This window comes from Stylophora pistillata, chromosome 10 (genome assembly GCF_964205215.1).
Source record: "Stylophora pistillata chromosome 10, jaStyPist1.2, whole genome shotgun sequence".
NCBI classification, from domain to species: Eukaryota; Metazoa; Cnidaria; class Anthozoa; order Scleractinia; family Pocilloporidae; genus Stylophora; species Stylophora pistillata.
In genome coordinates this window covers 8,865,093-8,888,094 of record NC_142528.1, presented here as the reverse complement: position 1 = coordinate 8,888,094, position 23,002 = coordinate 8,865,093, and the positions used below count along the sequence as shown (strand labels likewise).

Below are 23,002 nucleotides of genomic sequence, written 5' to 3'. Positions count from 1 at the left end.
ATAGTACATTTGAAGTAAGGAGACAGAATCAAAAATAGGTTTTCCACACAAAAAAACTAAAAAACAAAAAAAAAACAAATTGGTTCAAGTCCAGGTGGAGGGAGATTGTTAAGGACCATAAAAATTTACCTTCTATTGCCTGGAATGTTTCTTGAGCTCTGCCAAGCGGTGTCCGTAAACGAGACAAAATGCAAAACTGAGCTGCTTCCCAAGTTGCCCAGAACCAAAGAAGTGATTCACATCTGTTAAACTGATATGAAAAAAAAAAAAAAAAAAAAAAAACAAGTAGAATCAATGTCCAACAATAACTACTTGTGGTCATTTCTGTGAGATATACCTGAAGCATCTCTGATTCTGCATACTTCTGAACTCTATTGCAACTGTGGAAAAGTCTCAACAACCAGTCTGCATTGGCTTCTTTGCTGCAAGAAAAAAGACAAAAAAATTACCAATGGTGTTGATCATTGCACAAACGTAAATCCATTTGAAACACCCACAACACATCAAACAAATTAAATTAATAATCACAAAATTAATAAAAAAACAATCACAATTTGTTATCCTGTAGATGATATCAACAAATGAAATAATCCTCACAGGTGAACCACATTTAAAGAAATGGCAGAAAAAATAGAAGCTTAAGAAATTCAGGCTTTGATTGAGTTCAAACCCATGCCAACCACCCACTAAGCTAACAGTCACATGTGGGTGCATTCTAAGCATGCAGTTTACTGAACGAAAGCTGGATAAAGCATTATTTTGTTGTTTACTGAGTTAATTGGCTATCAACTGTATTCAACTGAACACAAACTGGTCTGGGAACTTTGTTGAACCTTTACACTCTAACACCCATAAATGCATATTCTTCATACTGTTCTCTATACAATTCCAAAGGGGCTGACAAAAAAAATCAAGTGCTTCTTTAGTTGTTGATCATTTCCTTTATTCTCCTAACCTTACTGTGTGATTCAGGGGTGATATTGTAAGGAGAAATTAAATAAGGCTCAAAGACTTAAAGAGAGAAAGGAAGACACATACATGCACATTATCATAAAAGGGATTGCATTTATTTTGCTGGGTCCAGTTGTTCGAAAGCTGATTAGCGCTAACCCGGGGTTAAATTTTAATCCAAGTTTCTATATTTCTCTGTTCAAAAGCCGTTTTGGGATAATTTTCCCAATTCCTTTAAGAGCATTCAATCATCAAATTGTAAACAAATGGAATTAAACTGAATTTTCTTCTAAAGCTTTCAGATCTGAAATCATAATTCACACTAACCCTGGGTTATCTTAACCCACCTTTGAACAACTCAGCCCTGGTGTATAATTCACCTACCTGGGATAAACACCAGACAGAATGAATCCCATAACAATCTGAAAATCATGTGAATGGAATGATCCTGAGGGAGGTTTGATAATATGACCTTTGCGAGCCAACCATACATCACTGCAACTGGTTGTCAGAGGTTTGCCAACATGTTCACTGCCTCTACATTGACTTCTTCTGGACTCAAACAAGCTCTGGCTGAGGGAGCTATGAGAAATGCACTATGTTAAGGCAGATTTTTGGTTCTCATGATATGATAATTACAAATAAAAAAGTTAAAAAAATTGATGGAAAGTTGTAGCTGCAGCAGTATTTGTTGCCATAGCTGGTGGAAAAATTTTTGACCACTAAATTTGCTACATCAATTTGCTGACCTAAATTCCATAGTCACCTAATAAGTTGAAGTGATTTTGTCATGTAGTATTTATGGTCAGTCTATAGTTAAACTAATACAAACATTCTATACAGATTCACATGTCAGCTTTGAACTAACCTTGTTAAAATGTCAATTGGTAATGCTCCTATAAGTTGCTGGTAACTCATACAAACTTCTTTATTCAAATCCATCAACCGAACAGCACAGTCTTCAAAAAATCTATCAACCAAAGAGAAACAATCATTCTGTCGCTCACTGCACTTGTTCTTTAAACATGTTGAAAACCAAACATCACTTACTTCCTTAAGCAGTTCCTGGACAGGACTTTAAGATCAACTAAAATATTCAGACAAAAAGACACTTCCAAGGAGATGCTGAGATTATGGTCAAATGCTGTTAAAAAAAAATACTGACACTCAGAAAGACAGAAGTTTAAATTGTTGCTGTGAATATTCAACTAACTTTTATTATTTCCACCCCTGCTACAAAATGAAATTAGGCAGATTTTTGGATTGAATCCCTTACTCTTTCTCTGTAAGGGAAAGTGGAGATTAAAAAAATCAACAGAAATGTTTTTGGAAAAAACCTTATTTATACACTTACAAGATGGCAAAATGCTTTCTGCCATAGAATCCAGGTTCACATGCCTAATAACCACTCCCAGGACACCACTGGTCACTGCTCTGTCCAAAATCTCCACCAACCAGACAAGACACAGCTTTCTACAGAAGCATAATCAAGGTCAAAGAAATGTTTTAAAATTATCAAAGAAAGTCGCCAGATTTAGTTAAACTATGAACATTGCAACATTTAAGCTAAATTTGTGCTGTTGCATAATTCAACCTGTACTAGGAGTAAATTTTGCTGTGTTTATATGAATATGAAAGAAGAGGCAATGTTTGGACCACTTGCATTAGAAGAAAAGTTGAAAGTAATTGAACTTTTTCAGCCAACGCAAGTACTTTATACAGTGCCTATATTTTATTTGATGCAAGTAAAGTCGCTGAAATTCACTTGTGTTATCATCTCAAAATTCTGCACTATTCAAAGAACACTGAAGTCTTTAAATGTTGCACTGATTATGTCTATGTGGAAAAACACCAAAGTGCAAATGCTAGATGTAACTCTTTTTCTAACGATAATCCCACCTTTGATAAGAGCAAATTGACTAAAAAGAATATTTTTGAACCTGGAATCCTCTGATGTACTGGAATTTCCGAGCACTTTGGAGAGTAGGCTCAACATTGAAACCATGTCACCATCTGGTGATGAATGCAAACCCTCTGATGGTGAACTAGGCAGGAAATGGTTGTACCTGAAACAGAACAGTACAAAAATTTACAGTCATGAAGGAGGCATACAGACCTATTAGTTTATTAAGTATTTGTGGACTGTCCTATTCAGTGTGAGACAATTAGTGAACATGAATTCAAATTGTGCAATACAAAAAAGGTATAAATTGTAAATTATATTAATCAATAAAGCAGAAGAATTCTTTCTCAGTTTGGTGGATTCTGTTAGAGATTACAGACATCTCTGTGGGCTTTTGGCACTCTCAAATTTATCTCTTCAAAGTTCTTAACGTAGAACTGTGTTTGCATAATCCAACAAAAGTTACCCTTTACACCCTAAGATCATTATGCATATTCTCCATACTGTTCTTTATACATTTCCTAGGGTGATGATCAGGAGAATTTGTTTAAAAATCAAACCTTTTTTGTTAGTGACTTTAATTCTCATGACCTTAATGCATGATTCAGGGATGATATTATGAGAAATTAAATTTTTTTTAACTTTATTTTAAAGAAGGAAGCACAATAACCTGTTACAGTTTTCTAGCCTACAGCCCTTAACCCATCCATCCCACCCCAGGGGAGGACATCCATCACACAGTAATGTCATACGTGGGAAATTAACATCTCCTACCCCAACCCTGTAGGAAACAGGACCTCCATTTTATTCGTCCCTATCCGAGAAGACTAGAATATCTCACCATTTCTTGATGTTAAAGAAAGGTAGCACATTCTTCTCAATTATTTTAAGACCTTGAGTGTTGGTCCGACTGGGCTCAAACCCTCGACCTACCACACAACAGTCCAGCGCTCTATCCATTGAGCTAACTGGGAGGCGGTTAAATGTTAAATGTTAGTAACTCTTAGGGTTTAACGGGTTAAAGAAAGTTGGGGTAAGAGTACCAAATAAAGAAGAGAAAAAAAATCAAATATTAAATTAATGCAATTAATGGAAAAGAGAGCTATAACTTCAAACTACTAATTATGGGTATAGCAGCAATGACATGTGACCCTTAATCTCCCAAGATCTGATCAGCAATTCTCCCTTCTGACTGCAAAGTACTAAGGAGGATATGGGGTTTATCAAGGAAAAAACCTCCAGTTGATAAGTTTGACTTTTATCCTCACCTACTAATTTTCCTGGATAATAGTCTAAATTGTGGGGAGAAATAATATGCTGACCACATCTGAGATTTGAGGGGTTAAGGAAAACAGGATCTGAGGATGAAGTTCCGAAGTATTTTTTGAGTCTTCAAGTCTCAGAGCTGAACAAAGCTATACTCGTACAGTAAACTTACCTCTGACAGTATGTGTAAAGGGCATGAAGAATGGTGTACTGCACAGAGGGATGGCATACAGCAATCTTCCACTCGCATGCATCCAGATGTTGAGTAAGCAACTGATAAGTACTTGGAGAAAGCTTCCATAACTGCAAAATAACATTTTATTTCATTTAAAATAAACTATACATCTGTGTAATTACATGTTGCAGTGTCAAACTGCAAGAGACAAAAGAGTTTTGGTTTCTTCCTGAAGAAAGAAAAGAAAAGAAGAGAAAAGAAAGAAAAAAACATGCAGGCTTGGAATCCACCACCTCAAAACCTTCTCTGAACTACAAATAAAAGATTTTACAGAACATTTCATAAACTCAATTTCAAATTAGAAAAACTATTGCTTTCTCTTACCCTCAAAATTGCTGATTTTGTTGTTGCAATCTCTGACAGAGCACACAGATCAAAGATGATAATACTCTCCAACTCATGGGAACTTTGCACCTGTACTGGAATAGGAGCAGGGGTATCCTCTTCTGTATTCAAGGTATCACTCTGCTTGTCCTTGTCTGGATCAAGTGAGCCTGTTTCTTTGTTACTGCTACTTGAAAGAGGCTCTAAGTTATTGTCACTCATTTCCAAGCTTGGAAGTGTTTTACGCAGAAGGTTAAAGCTGCCGATCAGTTCTTTCACAGCAATTCTGAAAAAACAAAATGCAGTCGCATTTGAAACTTTAATTTACCATTATTTCTTCAAAGTTCAAACTTGCCAAAAACACCTAACAACAATGCAAACAAAATATAACCTGTGAAAAGATCTGTGTAAAAGTGCAAGCAGAAATACTGTGAGAGAAGACTTTCACCTGTAAGCTGTCTCCAAAAGTGGAACATCATGAATACCAAGGAAACCCTGATAAATCTTCATCACTGATGACAGCACCTGCAATGTTAAAAAACAGTAAATGTAGAGAGGTTCTGAACTATATCAACCAGTGCTGGGCTAAACTACAAGAGGGGGACTTATCAAGCTTATGGTCAGTGCACAGTATGCATAAGTCTTAGCCCTCCCTGATGTCATTTGTCTGAGGCCCTGGGAAAACATATCAATTTCAATGAGCTTCTCTGCAAGGAGTGCTATGAACACCACACACCTGTTTAGGAAACCCCCGCTCAATTCTTACATCTATCAACCCTATAACTCCCAAGATCTGATTTTTAATTCTCCCCTCTATCTTCTACATTGAGCTGTGAACCAGTTACAAGAATTTGGTGTTAGATCAAGAAAACAACTTCTACCCAATACGTTTGAGTATTCTTGGATTACCTGCAAGGCTGTGCTCTAAGGAAAATTGAAAGGAGCCCTGTGCTTTGAAACTGTGAAATCTAGGGTGCATATGCATATGCCTTGTATGAAAACACTAAAATTCCTGAGTCGCCCAAGGGCAAAAGTAAGGTGCCAGGGGCTACTGGGCGCTGCTAGAGCACAGCCTTGACCTGTCTCCCAAATAATGTATGGATTTTATAGGGAGAAGCTAAATGTTGATCAGTCAATCAATTCTCAACCTGCAAGCCTGAAAGAATTTTCATTATTTTTGGCAGATCACATGCTGTGTGTGTTACATGTATATCCCTAAAAACTACCTTATCAACAAGGGCAAGTTTAAATAAAAGGAAAATTCCAAACAAGGTCAAAAAACCAAAATCTGTATATATTGTACTCACTGCTTGATCAGAGCATGAGCGCAACTTCATTATAGGAGAGTCTGGTTCTAAGAGTTGTTGAATGAAAGTGGCTGGGATAGCTGTATTAACATGAATGATGACCTGTCGAAGAGGAAAAAATGATAATTCAACTGACACAGGCACTGTTTAGGCAACAATGCCACAAGAAAGTTTAAAAATACAGTTACAGTTTGTAGAGTGCTCTTTGTTTAAGTTTTGCAAAATGACAAAATTAATGCAGTAGGCAATAAAAGCAGAAGTGCCAGATAGTAAGTATATACTAAAACAGTGAAGAGCACTGGAGGTGCACTCTGATTATCAACGCAAACTCTGAATATCCTTTACCATTCACTTCTGAGCAACTCACATAGGATTTGCATCCCAAGATATTGCAATCATAAGAGGAATAAATGAGTTAAAATTGTTCTTTTTGTGCGATAATCGTGTCATTGTCTTAGTATATATTTACCATTTACCTCAGTGTTGGGAGCTAGCTAGTGGTAGATATGTACCTTGCCACTTTTCACCCCAGTAAATATCCACCACTAGTCACCTTCACTCTGGTAAAGAGATGTCAAATACATGTACATGCCAATGGACTCAATGTCTCATAAGTGAGAAGACTGACATGAGCAAAATATTTTTTAGTTTTGCATCTCACTGGTCCAGAAGGTCACCCCAGACTCAAAATAACACAAAGTGATGCAAAACCTTTAAAAAGCAGAATACCATCCATCCAAAACCTTTTTAGGACAGAACATCTTATGTGAGTGCTGTTACAATAGTTAAATTATTAACATTTCACAAGAACCAGACATCCTTTTGAAATGTAAAGAATACCAGAAAGAGGTGTATGACCAAATGTTAAAAAAAATTCAAGAGGCTCCCCTCAAATAAGAGAAGAGAACCAAAGTCCTATTCTTTTTTTATACTTTGGTTGGGGAAATGGGCATGTTTTCCATGTCAACCAAACTGTGTATAAAAGAAATACACTGAAAGACTGCACACTTTCTATGAAGAAATAAAATGTTGCTACTAATCTTTCTCATACTGTCTCTTGCTCACAAAAGAATCAATTGTACTACAAAAACAACACCACAGAATCCAATTTACAGCTTCATTTACCTTCTGTATTAGTTGAAGAGCAGACATTATATGAGGATATGTGACACATGAACTGCTCTGTAGTTGTTGAATCACAAAAGATGCAGTTATTTCGCAGCAACACGAGAAGTAAGGCTGTAACCATGAACACATGGACTCTAAACACTCATTAGCTGAAAAGGAAACAAGAAAGGTGTTGAATTATAAAACATGTAGTACTGGTACATGACTAAGTGACAAGAGCAATCTGGGAGTCCAATGTTAAAGTCTTGCCCTGAACACCAAGTGGAATTGTACTCAGTGGCCCCAAGTTCAACTCTTTGATCCTACCTGGTTTGATTCCTACCAATTTGGGTTTTAATTGTGTTATGTTTGATTTCACATGAAAATTTACAAACCTACCTGATACAAAGAGCTTTTCATAATAGTAAGAGTACCCTGACATGTTGATGCACTGAATAATCCTTTGAATCAACTGAAACAAAAACATAAATGGGTGTGATTGGTTCATGCTGATATTTATAGCTAAAATAATTAAAAGTATTAATCCCCTAACACCACTTTCCTATATCATGTTACTAAATAAATGTTACTATAATATTACAATAATTTAATGTAGGCTTTGTAACTGAAAAACCCAGCTTGGGAGTTGCAATATACGTATGTATGTATATATGTATGTATATATGTATGTATGTATGTATGTATGTATGTATGTATGTATGTATGTATGTATGTATGTATGTATGTATGTATGTATGATGTATGTTTGTATGTATGTATGTATGCATGCATGCATGCATGCATGCATGTATGTATGTATGTATGTATGTATGTATGTATGTATGTATGTAACTATATGGAAAAAGAAAACAAAGGGAAGCATTTGATACCTCTGTTAAATATGGAGGTGTAATAGATGGACTTCGATTTGGTGAAAAGCTTGGTCCTATGCCATTTACAACTGTTGTAAACACTCTGAAAACAGGAGTGAAATAAGAAAACTATCAAATAAAATAAATAATTTAAGTAACTAGAGAGCTTAACAATGACACTGCAAGAAGTACAGCTGGTTACCAGTGATCCACTATGCTTAAAAACCCCTCTAAGGCCATTACCACTGTACCAAGATTTTGTTTCCAAGATTTTTAAGTCCTCTTCATGGTAAAAGTTGTTTTCTTCCACCAAATACAGCCACCCATTAAAAAGTTGATATACCTCTTAACTGTCACCAAAACTATCCTATTGTTAAATCAGCCTTCACCTTTCACACAAGGTCAACATGTAACTTATCCCTGTGATATCAGTAGTCTTTCAAACAAGCTTTTTGACTGGAATAGACCAACCCATCACTGTTAGCTATTATCTCGCTTTAAAAACAAATTCTCGCAACTATTTGACATCAGAGTGTTTGGCAGCTGGATAGAGGAATTAAGGATCTCTGCTCCAGCCAATTCTAGACATTCATCATTTCATATATGTATATATATATGTATGACAGTCACTATGGAATTGCTAGTTCACCTCACTAGTGCTGTCAGCCTTGGGAGAGACACATATGGCGATGGGATTTCTTCTGAAGAGACCACTTGGTTAGACAACATGCCTAGTTCCTGTTGATAAGCACAGTAACCAAAAATCAAGTAAAAGCCATCACAGATTTTAACCTCTGACTTTGAATAAATTACAAAGGTAAACCTTTATGTGAGCATCTATGGGGCTTCTCACAAGCAGTCTGATAGAAGTGGTATCTCAAATAGAGTTCAGTTATTTTTAAATTCTACAATTTTACCAAACCAAATCTTAAAGGCAGCTTAGTATTTGCCATGCCATTGTTAAAGGGAAGTTATTACAATTAGTCACAACTATCACTTACTGTTTCAAAAAAAAAATTGAAACTAAAATGCTGTCAAAAGAAACTGTATAACATTTAGTTTGTTTTCCTTACTTCTGCATAAGCTTCCATATCTTCCAAAAACTGGCTGAGCAGTGTTAGAGAAAAGGCTATGTCTGATGCCCAGTAGTCATGGAGCTTTACCAGACATTCTGTGATACAGAAAAACAGACAGTCATCACAGATAGGAGCACAAAGTAAAATGAATTGTTGGAGGAGAGATGAAGAAATTCCCTTTTTTCAATGTAAAGTTCAAACAAAGGTTACTTCTTACTTCTATAATGAACTGTGACAAAATTTATTGTTTCATGGCAATATAATTATGGTCAAGACCTCTGACTCAGCAAGAACTACAAAGACATTTTAAGAAATTGTACATATGAACAGCACAGAAATAAAACATGATTTAAATTAGTTATATGTATATCATGATGAAAATATAGTTTGACTATCTGTATCAGCTTAAAATCCTACTCCAACTTGTGCGTGAAGCACATTGTAGCCGAGACAAAAACAGAAAAAAGCCAAGCTAAGGTCTCAGCAACTTGGCCAAACTAGCCTTAAATTCTTGCTAAACTTCACTAATATTAGAAAAATATACTAATGCTACCAAACCTGAAGTGTAACTGGTTAGAGATGTCTGCTGAGACGTGTCAATATGCCATCCAACAAGGATGTCAACAGTATCCTATAAACCAGAATGGAAAACCAAAGTGATAAGAAATAAGATTTTTTTTTATAAATTAGGGTGGTATTGATTGTCCATGTTCAGCATATTTGAGTCTGAGCCAGAAAAAAATGGGTTGAATGCATCAGGTTAATAAGAACGGAGTAGTTAAGAACAAGACTCATTAATTGCCCTTGTCAGCCCCTGTATGACTTGATATGTTATGATCATTACAATTCAGAGTTTATCCTACCTATCCTGAATCAAATAAAGCTTACCCTGAAATGACCAGCAAAGGCATGTGGATAGTCTATGGCTATTGGCATCATCACATTCAAAGCTGCTCGCAGTAAGTCTGGCAATCAACAACATCAAACATAAACCATTCCCAGTATATCCAAGTATTAATAAAATCAAAAGTATGAACAATGAAATATCTCTTATCATAAACCAATAACCATTTAAAATTTATTAATTATCAATAGTTTTTCATAATACCTGATGTGTCTACATTTTCCAAGATATTCTGCAGGCTACTCATGACATTCTGTAAATAATAAATAATTTTGTTGTTAGACACAATTTGCAGTTAATTTTTTTTCCTTTTTTTTTTTCCCAAAATGAGAAATAAAGAGAGGGAAGTTGACTGCTGCTTCTTACCGTCATAAAATCTCTAAAGTATTTGTTCTTAGTGTCTACTTGGATTGCCTTTTGAAAAAAAGTGAAATAATTAGTAATTTAAACAATTAATGAGTTGACAAAATTATTAAACAAAGTAAAATACAAATCAACCTAGTTTGAAAAGATCATTTTTTCACTTTTATTGACCACATTTGTGATGCAAAAACAGTAAACAACATATCAATCCTGTATTAAAAAAAGATTCATTGCGATTTCTATCAGGGAAAGGTGTGAAAGTTTGCTAATATCAGTAACTAAACAAAGAGTCTAAATTAGGAAAATACTTATTAAAAATAGAAACATACATAATAGAAACCAGATAACAACAATAGAAACCAGATAAATTGTAAAAACTACCTTGTAGAGTGCTGTGAGCAGCAAGATCTTTACTTCATCAGATGCAGATGACTCAAGCTTGGCAAATATCCACTGAAAAAACCTTTGAAGTAAAACATTAATTTTATAAACTAACAACACTTATTAAAATGACACTTAGAACTCTTCTCGCTTCCAACCAGTTATCTCCCCTTAAAAACTTTTAAGGGGAGATAACTGGTTGGAAGCGAGATTTGGTTTCTCCATTCAATTCCCACTCAGTTACCAATAGGGCTCTCAATGGAAAAAGCACTGAGACATAAGTGTGCTTGTTAGATTACTAGATGTGTCTGGCTTAAATGCAAAGAATCAGTTAACTTACCTTCCAGCTTCATTGCCTAAAATTCCACCAATTATACCAACACATGTTGCTATTTTTTCCTTCAGCTCTGGTTGCCCTCTGAAATTATTTTAAAATAAAACTATTTACCCAACAACTTTTTTTGAGTAATGATTATCACTCTCATTTCCAATTCTACATCTCCAGATTTCACTTGACAAAAAGTGGTCATAACATTTGAAACAAACTATCCTGCGAGTTAAATGAGTATTTCCACAAATTTGACACACTGGCACAGCAGTAAAACATCTTTACATCCAAGCTATCCACCAGTTGGCCAACTGAAAGTAAAATGCTTTGCAGGAAACAGATTGATCAGGTAGATCCTTCTAGAGTCCATATGTTTAAAAGCATGAACATTTCTAAATGACACTTTTTTCAGGTTTGCATGAAGCAAGAAAAGTAGGCCCACAAGGTTAACAAGACATGTCTGCCTCTTGAAGAAGAGTTCAGTTACCTTTCAAAAAGTACATCTTCTAAGACTATAAATAGATTCTCTGCATGCTTGTCTACCACCTGGAAATGAAAGGTGCCTTCAGATAAAAAATGCAAGGTGATCAACAACTGACTCAGCTATTCCATACAACATAACAACATTCTTGACAAGTTTAAGGCATCATTTGAAATTCAAAATTGTTGTTTTCTGCCTAAGGTGTTCGATCAATACTCATAAAGCCATAGCAAATTTAATCATCATATGTTTTTATCTTGCAGTACCTGAGAATTATCGGGAATATTTAGGAATTCCTCAAACTGCTGAGCCGCAGTTAGACGTCTGTCCCGTTCAGACTCTTTACCAATCCTCTTTACAAGATGTGACAAACGAGAATCATCACCAAACATATTATTTCGTTCTGAAAGTGAAACAACCATACCTTAAGTACAGAGTTAGTTTTTCTACAAGCCTTGTAACCCCTAAAATTCAATCTTAACTCAGTTCCCATAGTATGAAGCTACTACAAGAATTGCTGATCCCCCTTAGGTGGGATGGTATTCCACTACAGGTTACCTCCAGCATTTGGCCAAGTTCCCCTGATAGTTTGCTGGTATGCATTTGTACTCCTTTATAGAGACAAGCACTCTAAGAGTAAGATGACATGCCTAAGAACATAACACAATACAGGTACAGTCCCAAAACTTGTAATACTGCAAGTGTCAGAGACATAACCCAATACCTGCACCAGCTCTTTAGAACTGAGATTTTCTTTTTTAATTCTTTAAGCTAACCAGAGTTGGGAGAGGGTTCATCCGATACATATCTATGTGCCTGAGCCTATAAAAAAGTTAATTAAGTTAGCTTGTTTGTTTCTATGCTTTTAACCCTTTTATCTTCAGGAGATTTGCTCAGGCACACCAACTGGGAGAGCAACTTTAGAACTGTCCAAGTTAGCTACCTCATTCATTTCCTACTTGCTATCAACTCGAATGATATTTAAGTCTGCTAATTGACCATGGTTAATTAAACAAATTGCAAACTTACTTAAGATAATAATTTACAAGGAAAAAAAACCAAACAAGTAATTGATACAAGAAATAATATCAAACAACCTTGTCAAACCAACGAATACCTAGAAAAAAAATTAAAAAAGAAAAGGTAGACAAGATACCACCGTCACGATCTAAAAACGCATTTTAATAGCAAGAGACGTTACAAACAAGTAAAGCCGGAAGCCGAAAGTAGCGGAATCATCATTTCCTCTTTTTGACTATCAACAGTTTATCGGTCTAAAGTACTATTTATCAAAAGTTAAGCAGATAGTACTTAAAATTATATCGCGTCAGCAAAACAATAACGATTGCTGTCTGCGGTCTAAAACTGCGGCTTTCAAACTTCAGACAACGGCACTGATTACAATTAGAATTTACATTTGTCTCTCACGAATATGCAAATTATCAACACAAAAACTTTCTGATCAACACAATATTCAGGATAGGAAGTCGAAATATGTTTGATCGTTACACTAACCATTGGTAGAGCCTTTAGAACCAAAACTGTCTCGGTTTAGCTCCCTTGGAGGATCTCGGATAGGTTCACCTCTTCCGCGAGGTGGTTGTTTCTCAGACTCAGAACGTGGCTTTCCTTTATCCTTATCAGTGGCTTTGCTGCCTTCTCTATCAGGTATATCTCTTCTGCCTTCCTCATTTCTGCGTCTGCCTCGCTCATCTTTCTTTTCAGGACGACGTCTGGAGTTCCGCCCATTCCGTTGTTCTCGTTCTCGATCTCTTTCTCTTTCACTTTGAGTACTAGTCGTGCTACTCACTGAGTCTGCAGAGTGGTCTCGGCCTCTAATTCGCTGAGAACGATCTCTGCGTATTTGCCTACCACGGCCCTGTGGTCTGGCGCTCATACCATTTCATTCTGCCATGAAAACGTCTCCACAAAAACAAGAAATTCACGCGTGAGTCCTACAGAGCGCCAAGCGCCATCTTGAATACCAAAAATGTGCCTCGTTTTCATGCTCCTTCGGCTGTTTCGCAGAACAATAAAAACAAGATGGCGGTGGTCTTGTAACCCCTTACTTCCTGTATCGCAACGAAAACATTCGAAATGTTGTAGTTCTGTTGGGGTAAAATCTACCTAATACAGCTTAAATCGTATTCTTAGCGAGATAAGAAATTATCTTTACTGGAATAAGATGGGATCTCTATTTAGCAAGAAGAAAGAGCCTGAGCCTGTAAAACCAAAGATTACAGAACAAGACAAAGCAGTTTTGGTGAGTCGCCAAGGCTAACTTTAAACTTTATGACCCATCAAGCGTTCTGTCTCAATAAGGAGTAACATTAAGAGTCCATTTTTTCTTTTACATTGCAAATTAATTTTAGATCTTATAAATAAATTTATATAAATTTAGGCCTGGTTTATACGTCGCATTAGAGACAAATTTAATTCACACGAATTTAATTCCAGCAATTTTCTTCGACAGTAAAGCGACGTCTAAAACGAATTAAATTCGTCTGGCAAGTTAAACTCGTCCTAGACGTTTTATCCGTGTGCCCCAGCCGGATAAAACGTCTGAAATGCGTGTCAGTTTTATACGTCGCTTTTCAGTCGCATCGAATTAAATGCATACATTATTTTTCGACGACATAAATTATTCCACCTGTTAATTTTGAGCCCACGCTCACAGTTTTCACCTGCATGGCATGGGTAAGGGGAGAAGAGTTCCCGGAAAAATAGAAAACATGGCGACTGCTGGAGTCCTTTTCCGAAAAACGTTGAGTCAGACTTGTTGGTCATGCGAGGCTAAAACGAAATACAGTTGTATTTCATGTGACAGACCTGTATGTGTTCGTTTGGAATGTTTTGTGGCTGAACTGGATGAAGACGCGAAGGGATGGGAGCCGGGGAAGCGAGTTGGGTACTGTCTTCCTTGTGCAAGAATTTATACACGAACATCCACTCCTTGGAGCCCAGAAGCATCTATCTTGGTAAATTTGGTAGATGAAACATCTTCACTATCAAAACGTCCCTCTTCTTCTCCCACTTGCTGTAGTAATAAACATAATAAAGCCAGCAGTCGAAGCCTGAATTTTCTTCTTACTGCTACAAGCATTGACATCCGAAAAGACAAATTCCTACGCCTTCACCTCGCCAGAGCAATATTCAGCATTAATGCCTCTTTGAACGCTGCCATGTTGTTTTTGGAAGTTCTCCGCCGATCAAAGTCAATGCAGGCACAAAACGACATGAAAATTATATTTGACATCTAAAATGAACTGACATTTAATTTTGTCTCCCAGACGAAAAAAATTCATCAATTAAATTCGTGTCATTAAATGCAATGTATAGACAGGGCCTTAGTCATTTACCATTTGATAAGTAGCTCAGATCATGCATAGTTAAACATAGTTACTGTAATTATATTTGTCAAGCTATCATTGTGGAGAGGCAACCAGCAATGGCAGCCTGTGAGGGCACTTCCGCCCAAATTTTTTTCCAGGTTCTCTAGTTTTTTACCTCCACAAAAACTAAAACAAGGGGAACAATGTACCAAAAGCCATTTCTTGGATCTGATTTTATTAAAAACCAATTACTGTTAAAACATATATAATTTTAGTATAGTTTCAGAGCTGAGCAAAGAGTTTCCAGCAATCTGATTGATCGAGCGGTTCCTTATATAATGCTATATAAACTGCTCACCGGGGTTTATATAAAACGTTAAAATAAAATGTTAATAAAATTATGTTACTAAAATGTTTTGATTTTAGAAATTTCTCTGTTGTTCAGCTCTGAAATTATACCAAAACAATTATTCGCATCAGGTTCAGTAAATATTGTTGAATAATCCCCTCAACTTCGTCTCAGGGATTATTCGACGATATTCACCTTGCCTATGGCGAATAATTGTTAAATATAAGTGTTACGAGGATCGAATTATTTTTACTGAATCTGTCACGCAATCCCAGACTTTTCTAGAATTATCTATAATCTGTAATATTCCAGAAACTTCTTTCATGTGACTCAGCAGTTCCAAAAATAGTACAACTTGTAATACGCTATAAATAGTAATAGAACATTCCAGATAACTAAAGTAAATGTATAAAAGCTGGCTTATGAGAAGTACAAAAGGAGATTTGCCTGAGGGCTTACCCTCGTGGCTTCCTGACTGAACTTGTGGAAGCTATGATGTGATAAGGCTATGACCTTTTGACCTTGCGATATCCAGAGAGAAGAAAGAGATGAAAGAGACGATAGTCGAGAGAGGAAGAAGATAGAGAATACAGAGTTTACTATGGAGTCCTCCGAAAGAGTTTGTGTACAAGGAAAGAATGCGATAAATCAAGAAAGCCAAGCGCCGTGGTCTTCAGTTGGCGGATGTTGGAATTGGAAGTTGATCAAGACGACGAACACTTACACGGCATGAAGGATTGTAAGCCTGCTTTATGAACTGCTTAACTTAATCTCTAACCTAAGTAGATTAAACAGTGTAAAACTAATTAAATAATAGTTGAAATGGGTAACTGCTTGTTGTTACATTTTTGTTGCGTGCCATATATCGTACTCGGGAGTCTATTTTCATATGTGCTTTGTTAGCGGACATTTTTTGGTCATTCGTGCACGTAACATAAGGAAAGATTTACATACAACCCCATGCTGTTTGAAAATAAAGCATTAGTCCTAAAGGTAATCTATTGTTTACTGTTATCAAGTGAATGTATGCAAAAGGAAGTTTAGTGTTATACAGAAATCTTGCTTTAATATAACAATAGTGTAATAATAAAAATATCAGTGATAAGCACTATTATCAGTTATATTTTTGTTGTTGTATTTGTGTGCTTCTGTAATCTAGTGTGTAGACCAAAACCGTGATCCCAATTAATCCTTTAACTCCCAAGATTTGTTGTTAATTCTCCCCCCTTGTTGCTACACATTTCCCTATAAATTAGTTACAAGAATATAGAGTTAGATCAAGGCAAAAACTTCTAAGAGATAAATTTGAGTATTCTCATTACCTGTTTGCGGGATAATGACTGGATATTAAACTGGAGAAGTTACATACCAATCACCTCTGGGAATTAAAGGTTGAGGCATCAGAGGAGTGTTCTTTCCCATTACTTGATTGTTATAAACTGTTTCTAATATAATTGTTATTTATCATTATTAATAGCATTATTATTAATGCTGTTATTGTTGTCATGTCATTTAGGCATTGAAGCAGCAGAGGGACAAATTGAAACAGTACCAAAAAAAGGTGAGAAGAAATTATTTTTTTAAGGGTTAAAATGTCTTTGATAGAGCACTGGTCATTAAACAGTACTGTTCTTAGCTAGATCCATACTTCCTTTGATATATATATCATTAGAATGAAACCCTAATTTCTATTAGCCTGCGGCTACATTGCAGTTTATGCTGTTTACTTCAAATTTTATCAAAACCCTTTTATACCAGAGGAATTTTTAGTTAACAGTAAGAGTCAAATGTTACTCCAAATTTCTTTGGTGTTGTTTCACTTGAAGTTTTTTATCTGCCTTGAGTTTTATGGTTGGCTTAAGTTTATCCTTTAAACCAATCAAATGAGGAACCATTCAGACCTTTTTACAACTGTGACCACGACATGGTCACTGACACTTGAGGCTGGTAGCACATTTGTTTAAGTTTTCATCGGCTCTTTGTTATGTTTTACTTTGTTTTGATTACCTGCTGTAATAACTTTGTTTCAGGTTTACAACAATTAATAATTGCATGAGCCATGTCCTGCCAATTTCAAGCTTCAGTTATATTAATCTGACAACTTCTTTATAAAGCGTGTTCAAACATAACCCAAATGTTTGTGCCTGAGAGTTTTTATCTATTCAGCTCTATTCCTAACAAATTCTACTTTATACTAGATACAACTGAATCTTGAAAAAGAAAGACAACTGGCAAAACAGTTGTTGCAGGAAGGAAAGAAAAAGTAAGTTTGGATAACCATGTTTTGAACTAATGGACCTATAGAGGTCTTTAGATTTCAGTCTTCATACTAATGGGTCTCACTGCAAAATTTTCAACCTCTTTGCTCCCCATTTTGAGCTTGGTCTTCAAATGTAAAAGATATTTTTCCTATAGTCATGGGGTAGAGAATCAAATTCCAAACTTTTTGATGTGGATAAATTAAAAAAAAAAAATTAAAAAGGAAGGAAAAAGAAAGAACTCTTTAATCTTTGATGCTCGACCACAGAGCTACAGATAACTGTATCATGAATTTAAGGCCATTATTACATTCACATATGACAAGTGTTCTGCATAAATATTCTATCATGTGATAAATGTTAATGTTTTTGACATGATCCTAGCAGTGTGCAGGATATTTCCCTTATAGGGTTCTCTGCATTGGTAGAGCATCCAACACAAAACTTGAAGGTTTGTGGTTCAATCCTCTGGAAGATTCAGATTTGATTCCTCCAAGGAATGTGATAAACCCAATGACATTTTGATTAAGGAGTCTGTTCTATGTGCTCTTTCTGTTTTATGTATACCCAGGGTGGCAAGGGTGCTAAAGGGAAGGATTTGTTATACTACAATTATAAAAATTTTCAAGGAAGCATTATGAATTTATTTAAATACAACAATGTGTATAGTGAATCAACCTTAATGAATCCATGGGGCTTATACAAGGTTAGGTTTCCTACCAACAGAACTAAAGTTTATACTAACATAAACTTTAAAGGAGATGCATAGATGTGGTGCCATATTCTGGTCAAGGGAAAAAGAAGAAAAAACAGTATTGTTAATGAGGAAAGTTAAATGTTTTTTCATTATGATTATTATTTTTTATTACTGTGCAGCAAAGCAAAGCTTCTGTTAAAGAAAAAGAGATACCAGGAGCAGACACTGGAAAGGACAGACAACCAGCTGGAGAACTTAGAGAAAATGGTTTGTTAACAAATTATATTCTTTATCAAAGATTATATTCTTATCTTATCAAAGATTATATTCTTTATCAAAGTCATGGGAGCTTATGTGTAACTTGATCTGCTAGAATCTCAATTTATGACTTGGGACAAAGATGGACTTTGACTTATGGTTAAAGCTTTTTTAATTTAAAGTAGGTGTCAAATTAGGCAAAAGTAGACAATGTTTTGAAAGCATTCATGAAGCAATTGATTTTAAAACACTTCACAACAAAACTACTAAAAGCGATTTAAGTTCAAACAGTTATCTCCCATTGGCTACCCCCTTACAATAGAAACCCTGCAACCAAAGTTGACTCAGATCAGTATATTGCTTCCCCAAGGTAAATAGTAAGGAACTGTGGAGCCCTAGGTGGGCAGTTTTTGCTGGGTTAGTGTAGCTGGCCTCTCAGAACCCCCTATCCCATTATAGTCTATTCTATGGCCACTTATAGACCTGTCTTAGTCACTCAAGGTAATACAATATTATTATTATTATAATTATACAATGACAACTTTTAAATGGCAAATCTTCCCATATTTAAATGTTCTGCTTACCAAAATTTTCTTATCCCCAAAATCTCCAAAATTTGCAACACCATTATTTGTAGAAACTATTATTATATAATATTATATATTGAAAATGAAACCCCGTTAGAGGCAATCCGTCATGAAAATGTGACCCTATCCAGCAGCACGTCCCCTCTAGCCTATTACTAGGAGCTGTAACTGTAACCCCTTCCCTGGGTTTGTTGCACATTCATGAAATTCCAACGGTGTGATACTATCTTGCCCCCTTTGGCCTCTGGTCCAAAGGGTAACAAAAACACCCTTCCCCCTCTTTCTGCTTGACCGTTCATTAAGTAAGAGATTCAAGTAAGAGACAAAGAGTATTCATCTTATAACAGGTACAAGATGTTGAGTTTGCACAAATTCAAATTCAAGTGGCTGATGGACTGAAGCAAGGAAATGAAGCTCTGAAGAAAATGCATGAGGTAGGGGTAAAAAAAACACATCAAAATTTGCAAGTACAAAGTTATATCAATTTTTTTCTGATCACATGAAGTGAATTGAAGTTTTTGTCACAGATAATGTCCATTGAAGACGTGGAAAGAATAATGGATGAAACTCGGGAAGGAATTGAGTATCAGAGGGTAAGTGTCACCAATTAAAAAGCTTTGATTGCAGCAGTTTTTAACTACAACTTGTGATTTTCTTTCCACAGGAGATTGACGAACTTTTAAGTGGAAGTTTGACTCAGGAAGATGAAGATGCAGTGCTACAAGAATTGGAGGATATGACAAAGGTTAGTACTTTGTACCTACTATTGTCCTTATTTTCACAAGGTTCCTTGATGATGAGCAGTAGAGGGGGGCGAATGGAGATGGATTGATAATACAAGGGGTACAAAGCCAACCTTGTTCCCATGGTCACATGAAGGTCCTTGAACATGAGTAGCAGAGGGGGAATGGGAATGAATTGATGATACAAGGGGTACAAAGCCAACCTTGTTCCCATGGTCACATGAAGGTCCTTGAACATGAGTAGCAGAGGGGGAATGGGAATGGATTGATGATACAAGGGGTACAAAGCCAACCTTGTTCCCATGGTCACATGAAGGTCCTTGAATATGAGTAGCAGAGGGGGAATGGGAATGGATTGATAATACAAGTGGTACAAAGCCAACCTTGTTCCCATGGTCACATGAAGGTCCTTGAATATGAGTAGCAGAGGGGGAATGGGAATGGATTGATAATACAAGTGGTACAAAGCCAACCTTGTTCCCATGGTCACATGAAGGTCCTTGAACATGAGTAGCAGAGGGGGAATGGGAATGGATTGATGATACAAGGGGTACAAAGCCAACCATGTTCCCATGGTCACATGAAGGTCCTTGAAAATGAGTAGCAGAGGGGGAATGGGAATGGATTGATGATACAAGGGGTACAAAGCCAACCTTGTTCCCATGGTCACATGTAGGTCCTTGAACATGAGTAGCAGAGGGAGAATGGGAATGGATTGATGATACAAGGGGTACAAAGCCAACCTTGTTCCCATGGTCACATGAAGGTCCTTGAACATGAGTAGCAGAGGGGGAATGGGAATGAATTGATGATACAAGGGGTACAAAGCCAACCTTGTTCCCATGGTCACATGAAGGTCCTTGAACATGAGTAGCAGAGGGGGAATGGGAATGGATTGATGATACAAGGGGTACAAAGCCAACCATGTTCCCATGGTCACATGAAGGTCCTTGAATATGAGTAGCAGAGGGAGAATGGGAATGGATTGATGATACAAGGGGTACAAAGCCAACCTTGTTCCCATGGTCACATGAAGGTCCTTGAACATGAGTAGCAGAGGGAGAATGGGAATGGATTGATGATACAAGTGGTACTAAACCAACCTCTTTCCCAGGGTCTCTCTTCTTCCCTTCCTTTTGAGCAAAAGACAAGGGGAGAAGAGAGAGATCCTGGGAACAAGGTTGCTACAAAGCATGGGCAATTTTGATTTAATGTGGTGGGAAGGTGTCAAAGATTTGTTTCGAATCTTCTTTTTCTTTTTGGTCAGTCTGTGACAGAGAACCTCCCAGAAGTGCCAACAGAAGAACCATTACCAGAAGTTCCCTCAGAAGAACCTGGTATGATTGAGCTGTGTTGCACAATGGTCCATTTTACAGTTGTGTGCATGGTTGCCAAGCCTTTGAACAGAAATGAGGCCAAGGGTTACCTTGTCATGATACAAATATTGCTGCTTTTCAAATGAGTTATAATCTTTTATGCTAACTAGCTACTGGTCTCTATTGCGATAAGGTCATCTTCAGCCTCACTCTAAATCAAAGGCTTGGCAACTAAGAACAAAATTGTAAAATTGCCTATATTATGTACTGTCAGACTCTTTTATCTTTTTTGTGTTGTGTCAAAAATTATCCATACCCATCCCATAAAGGGTTTTGTTCATTTTCACTGTTGAAACTCCTTTCAACGAAGCTTCATATCATACTATCCTTTTTAAAGATTTGTTTCAATATTCTGAGACTTGCTTTCACTTGGAATTTCCAATTACCCTCTCAGGGTGGGTATGGATATTTTTTGCCAGGAATCACACACTGTTGTGAAATTTATTTTGGGTGAAGGTTGTTGGCCATCTCAAAAAGATACTTCTATTTTTTCCAAACAGTTGAGAAAAGACCCCAGAAGGAAAAGAAGGATGAAAGAAAAGCAGAGATGGTTCCAGCCTAGACATTGCCTTATTATTTCTATGATGATGATAAAATTAAGTCATGTTACCCATGTTACCCATGACTAGTGCTGTAACCCTACAGTACCTCCATTCTGAAAATTATCTGTTAAAGATAAGTAACCTGACCATAGGAAATTTTGCACACACTGCATAAAGCAGTAGTCAAAGTAGTAATCTTACAAGCATTTTCAGCAAAAATTCTAGAAAACAGAAAGAAATCATGAAACCACAGAAACAAAGTTAAATTATTTTTTTTTGGTTCTAAACTGAAATCTCCAATTTCCTTAATTTGTTATTAAATTAAATGTAGTTACCCGGCTAAAAATTCAAAGTATAAGCTTTCAACTATTCAGGCTGTAGTCTTCAAGAGGTAAATGATCTAATTCTGTGATTCACTGAAGAGTGTAAGTCAAATTGTATCTTTACAGTTTTCGCTAATGAATATTTTGTGGCATCTCCACTATGCCTCATCCTGTTTGCAACCCCTCTACATTTTGGCAACTTTGAAGCAGAGGTCCCCTTGACCACTTGTTGACCAATTGTTAGTAAGATGTCAGCTGGACAAAAGGCTACCAACACACCAACTTGATGGTAAAGTGTCAGTGGACAAACAACCAACTGTTGGCCAACAATTGATAGGAATTTCTGTGGGTTATTATTGTTGTTATTAGTTTTCCCACAGAGTGTATATTATAATGTTTGATGGTGGAAGTAAAATTGGTGTTTGTTTATAAAAATAATAAAGATTTAATTTTCTGTTACAAAATAGCAGGATGCATATCTGCAGGTAATTGTGATAGCACAATCTAGGTACAGTCTTCAGATGAAGTTCTCAGTTTTTTCACATCAACATGAAAGGCACTTGAAAAGCATTTTTCAAACAGTATTTTCACTTGCTTTTCAATATTAGGTTAAGTTATAATTGCAGTCTACAAATGAAAAACTTGCCCCGATGCATTCACTTTTAGAGCCTTGAGCATTTCAAGACTTTAAATCCTAATGAGAGTGAATTCAACATCATGTTGCTTGTTGGTTCCATCAAAAAAGTTTTACTGCAGTAACATTTGATGCAATGAGGTTAAGAGCCAAACCCGCAATTTAAGGTGAGGCCTCTATCAGTCATTCTCATAGCAGATATTTAATAGCAGAAAAACAAAATGAATCATAGAGGTCCATTCACCTAATGGCAGGGTTTGTACGCGTCTTGAAAACCCTTGAAAACCCTTGAATTTCAGCAGGCCGATTTCAAGGCCTTGAAAGTACTTGAATTTCGTTTTGGGTCCTTGAAAGTCCTTGATTTCTTTATTGAACAACATCGAAAAATATCTGCTTTTGTTTTGC

At 36.3% G+C, this 23,002-nt stretch overlaps 2 protein-coding genes across 2 annotated transcripts in view; one reads left to right on the top strand and one right to left on the bottom strand.

The window, feature by feature from the left end:
• LOC111340144 (serine/threonine-protein kinase SMG1) overlaps nucleotides 1-13,492 on the bottom strand; it is a 47,137-nt gene extending 33,645 nt beyond the window's left edge. The window contains exons 1-25 of the mRNA XM_088736808.1: nucleotides 13,014-13,492; nucleotides 11,765-11,901; nucleotides 11,505-11,563; nucleotides 11,030-11,107; nucleotides 10,690-10,771; nucleotides 10,312-10,359; nucleotides 10,150-10,198; nucleotides 9,930-10,006; nucleotides 9,600-9,672; nucleotides 9,039-9,136; nucleotides 8,615-8,703; nucleotides 7,984-8,068; nucleotides 7,493-7,565; nucleotides 7,112-7,263; nucleotides 5,987-6,088; nucleotides 5,128-5,204; nucleotides 4,680-4,965; nucleotides 4,293-4,423; nucleotides 2,892-3,017; nucleotides 2,306-2,424; nucleotides 2,002-2,095; nucleotides 1,820-1,921; nucleotides 1,336-1,533; nucleotides 338-422; nucleotides 130-250 (exon numbers count right to left, since the gene is read on the bottom strand). Coding sequence (XP_088592934.1) covers nucleotides 130-250; nucleotides 338-422; nucleotides 1,336-1,533; nucleotides 1,820-1,921; nucleotides 2,002-2,095; nucleotides 2,306-2,424; nucleotides 2,892-3,017; nucleotides 4,293-4,423; nucleotides 4,680-4,965; nucleotides 5,128-5,204; nucleotides 5,987-6,088; nucleotides 7,112-7,263; nucleotides 7,493-7,565; nucleotides 7,984-8,068; nucleotides 8,615-8,703; nucleotides 9,039-9,136; nucleotides 9,600-9,672; nucleotides 9,930-10,006; nucleotides 10,150-10,198; nucleotides 10,312-10,359; nucleotides 10,690-10,771; nucleotides 11,030-11,107; nucleotides 11,505-11,563; nucleotides 11,765-11,901; nucleotides 13,014-13,395 — 2,923 coding nt within the window. The 5' untranslated portion in view covers nucleotides 13,396-13,492. The remainder of the gene's footprint in view (nucleotides 1-129; nucleotides 251-337; nucleotides 423-1,335; nucleotides 1,534-1,819; nucleotides 1,922-2,001; nucleotides 2,096-2,305; nucleotides 2,425-2,891; nucleotides 3,018-4,292; nucleotides 4,424-4,679; nucleotides 4,966-5,127; nucleotides 5,205-5,986; nucleotides 6,089-7,111; nucleotides 7,264-7,492; nucleotides 7,566-7,983; nucleotides 8,069-8,614; nucleotides 8,704-9,038; nucleotides 9,137-9,599; nucleotides 9,673-9,929; nucleotides 10,007-10,149; nucleotides 10,199-10,311; nucleotides 10,360-10,689; nucleotides 10,772-11,029; nucleotides 11,108-11,504; nucleotides 11,564-11,764; nucleotides 11,902-13,013) is intronic.
• A 24-nt stretch (nucleotides 13,493-13,516) lies between these two features.
• On the top strand, nucleotides 13,517-22,427 carry LOC111340142 (charged multivesicular body protein 6-A). Its single transcript, XM_088736869.1, has 9 exons — nucleotides 13,517-13,761; nucleotides 16,696-16,740; nucleotides 17,378-17,442; nucleotides 18,314-18,401; nucleotides 19,327-19,413; nucleotides 19,507-19,572; nucleotides 19,644-19,724; nucleotides 20,990-21,059; nucleotides 21,599-22,427. Exons 1-9 carry the CDS (start codon nucleotides 13,684-13,686, stop codon nucleotides 21,658-21,660), a joined length of 642 nt encoding a protein of 213 aa, XP_088592995.1. The 5' UTR covers nucleotides 13,517-13,683; the 3' UTR covers nucleotides 21,661-22,427.
• Nucleotides 22,428-23,002: the final 575 nt, after the last annotated feature.

Excerpts from the sequence above, each read along its gene's own strand:
- LOC111340142 (XM_088736869.1), top strand. The coding sequence starts at position 13,684 with ATGGGATCTCTATTTAGCAAGAAGAAAGAGCCTGAGCCTGTAAAACCA. Across the intron at positions 17,443-18,313 it reads TTGCAGGAAGGAAAGAAAAA|CAAAGCAAAGCTTCTGTTAA; the intron begins GTAAGTTTGGAT and ends ATTACTGTGCAG. Across the intron at positions 19,725-20,989 it reads AATTGGAGGATATGACAAAG|TCTGTGACAGAGAACCTCCC; the intron begins GTTAGTACTTTG and ends CTTTTTGGTCAG.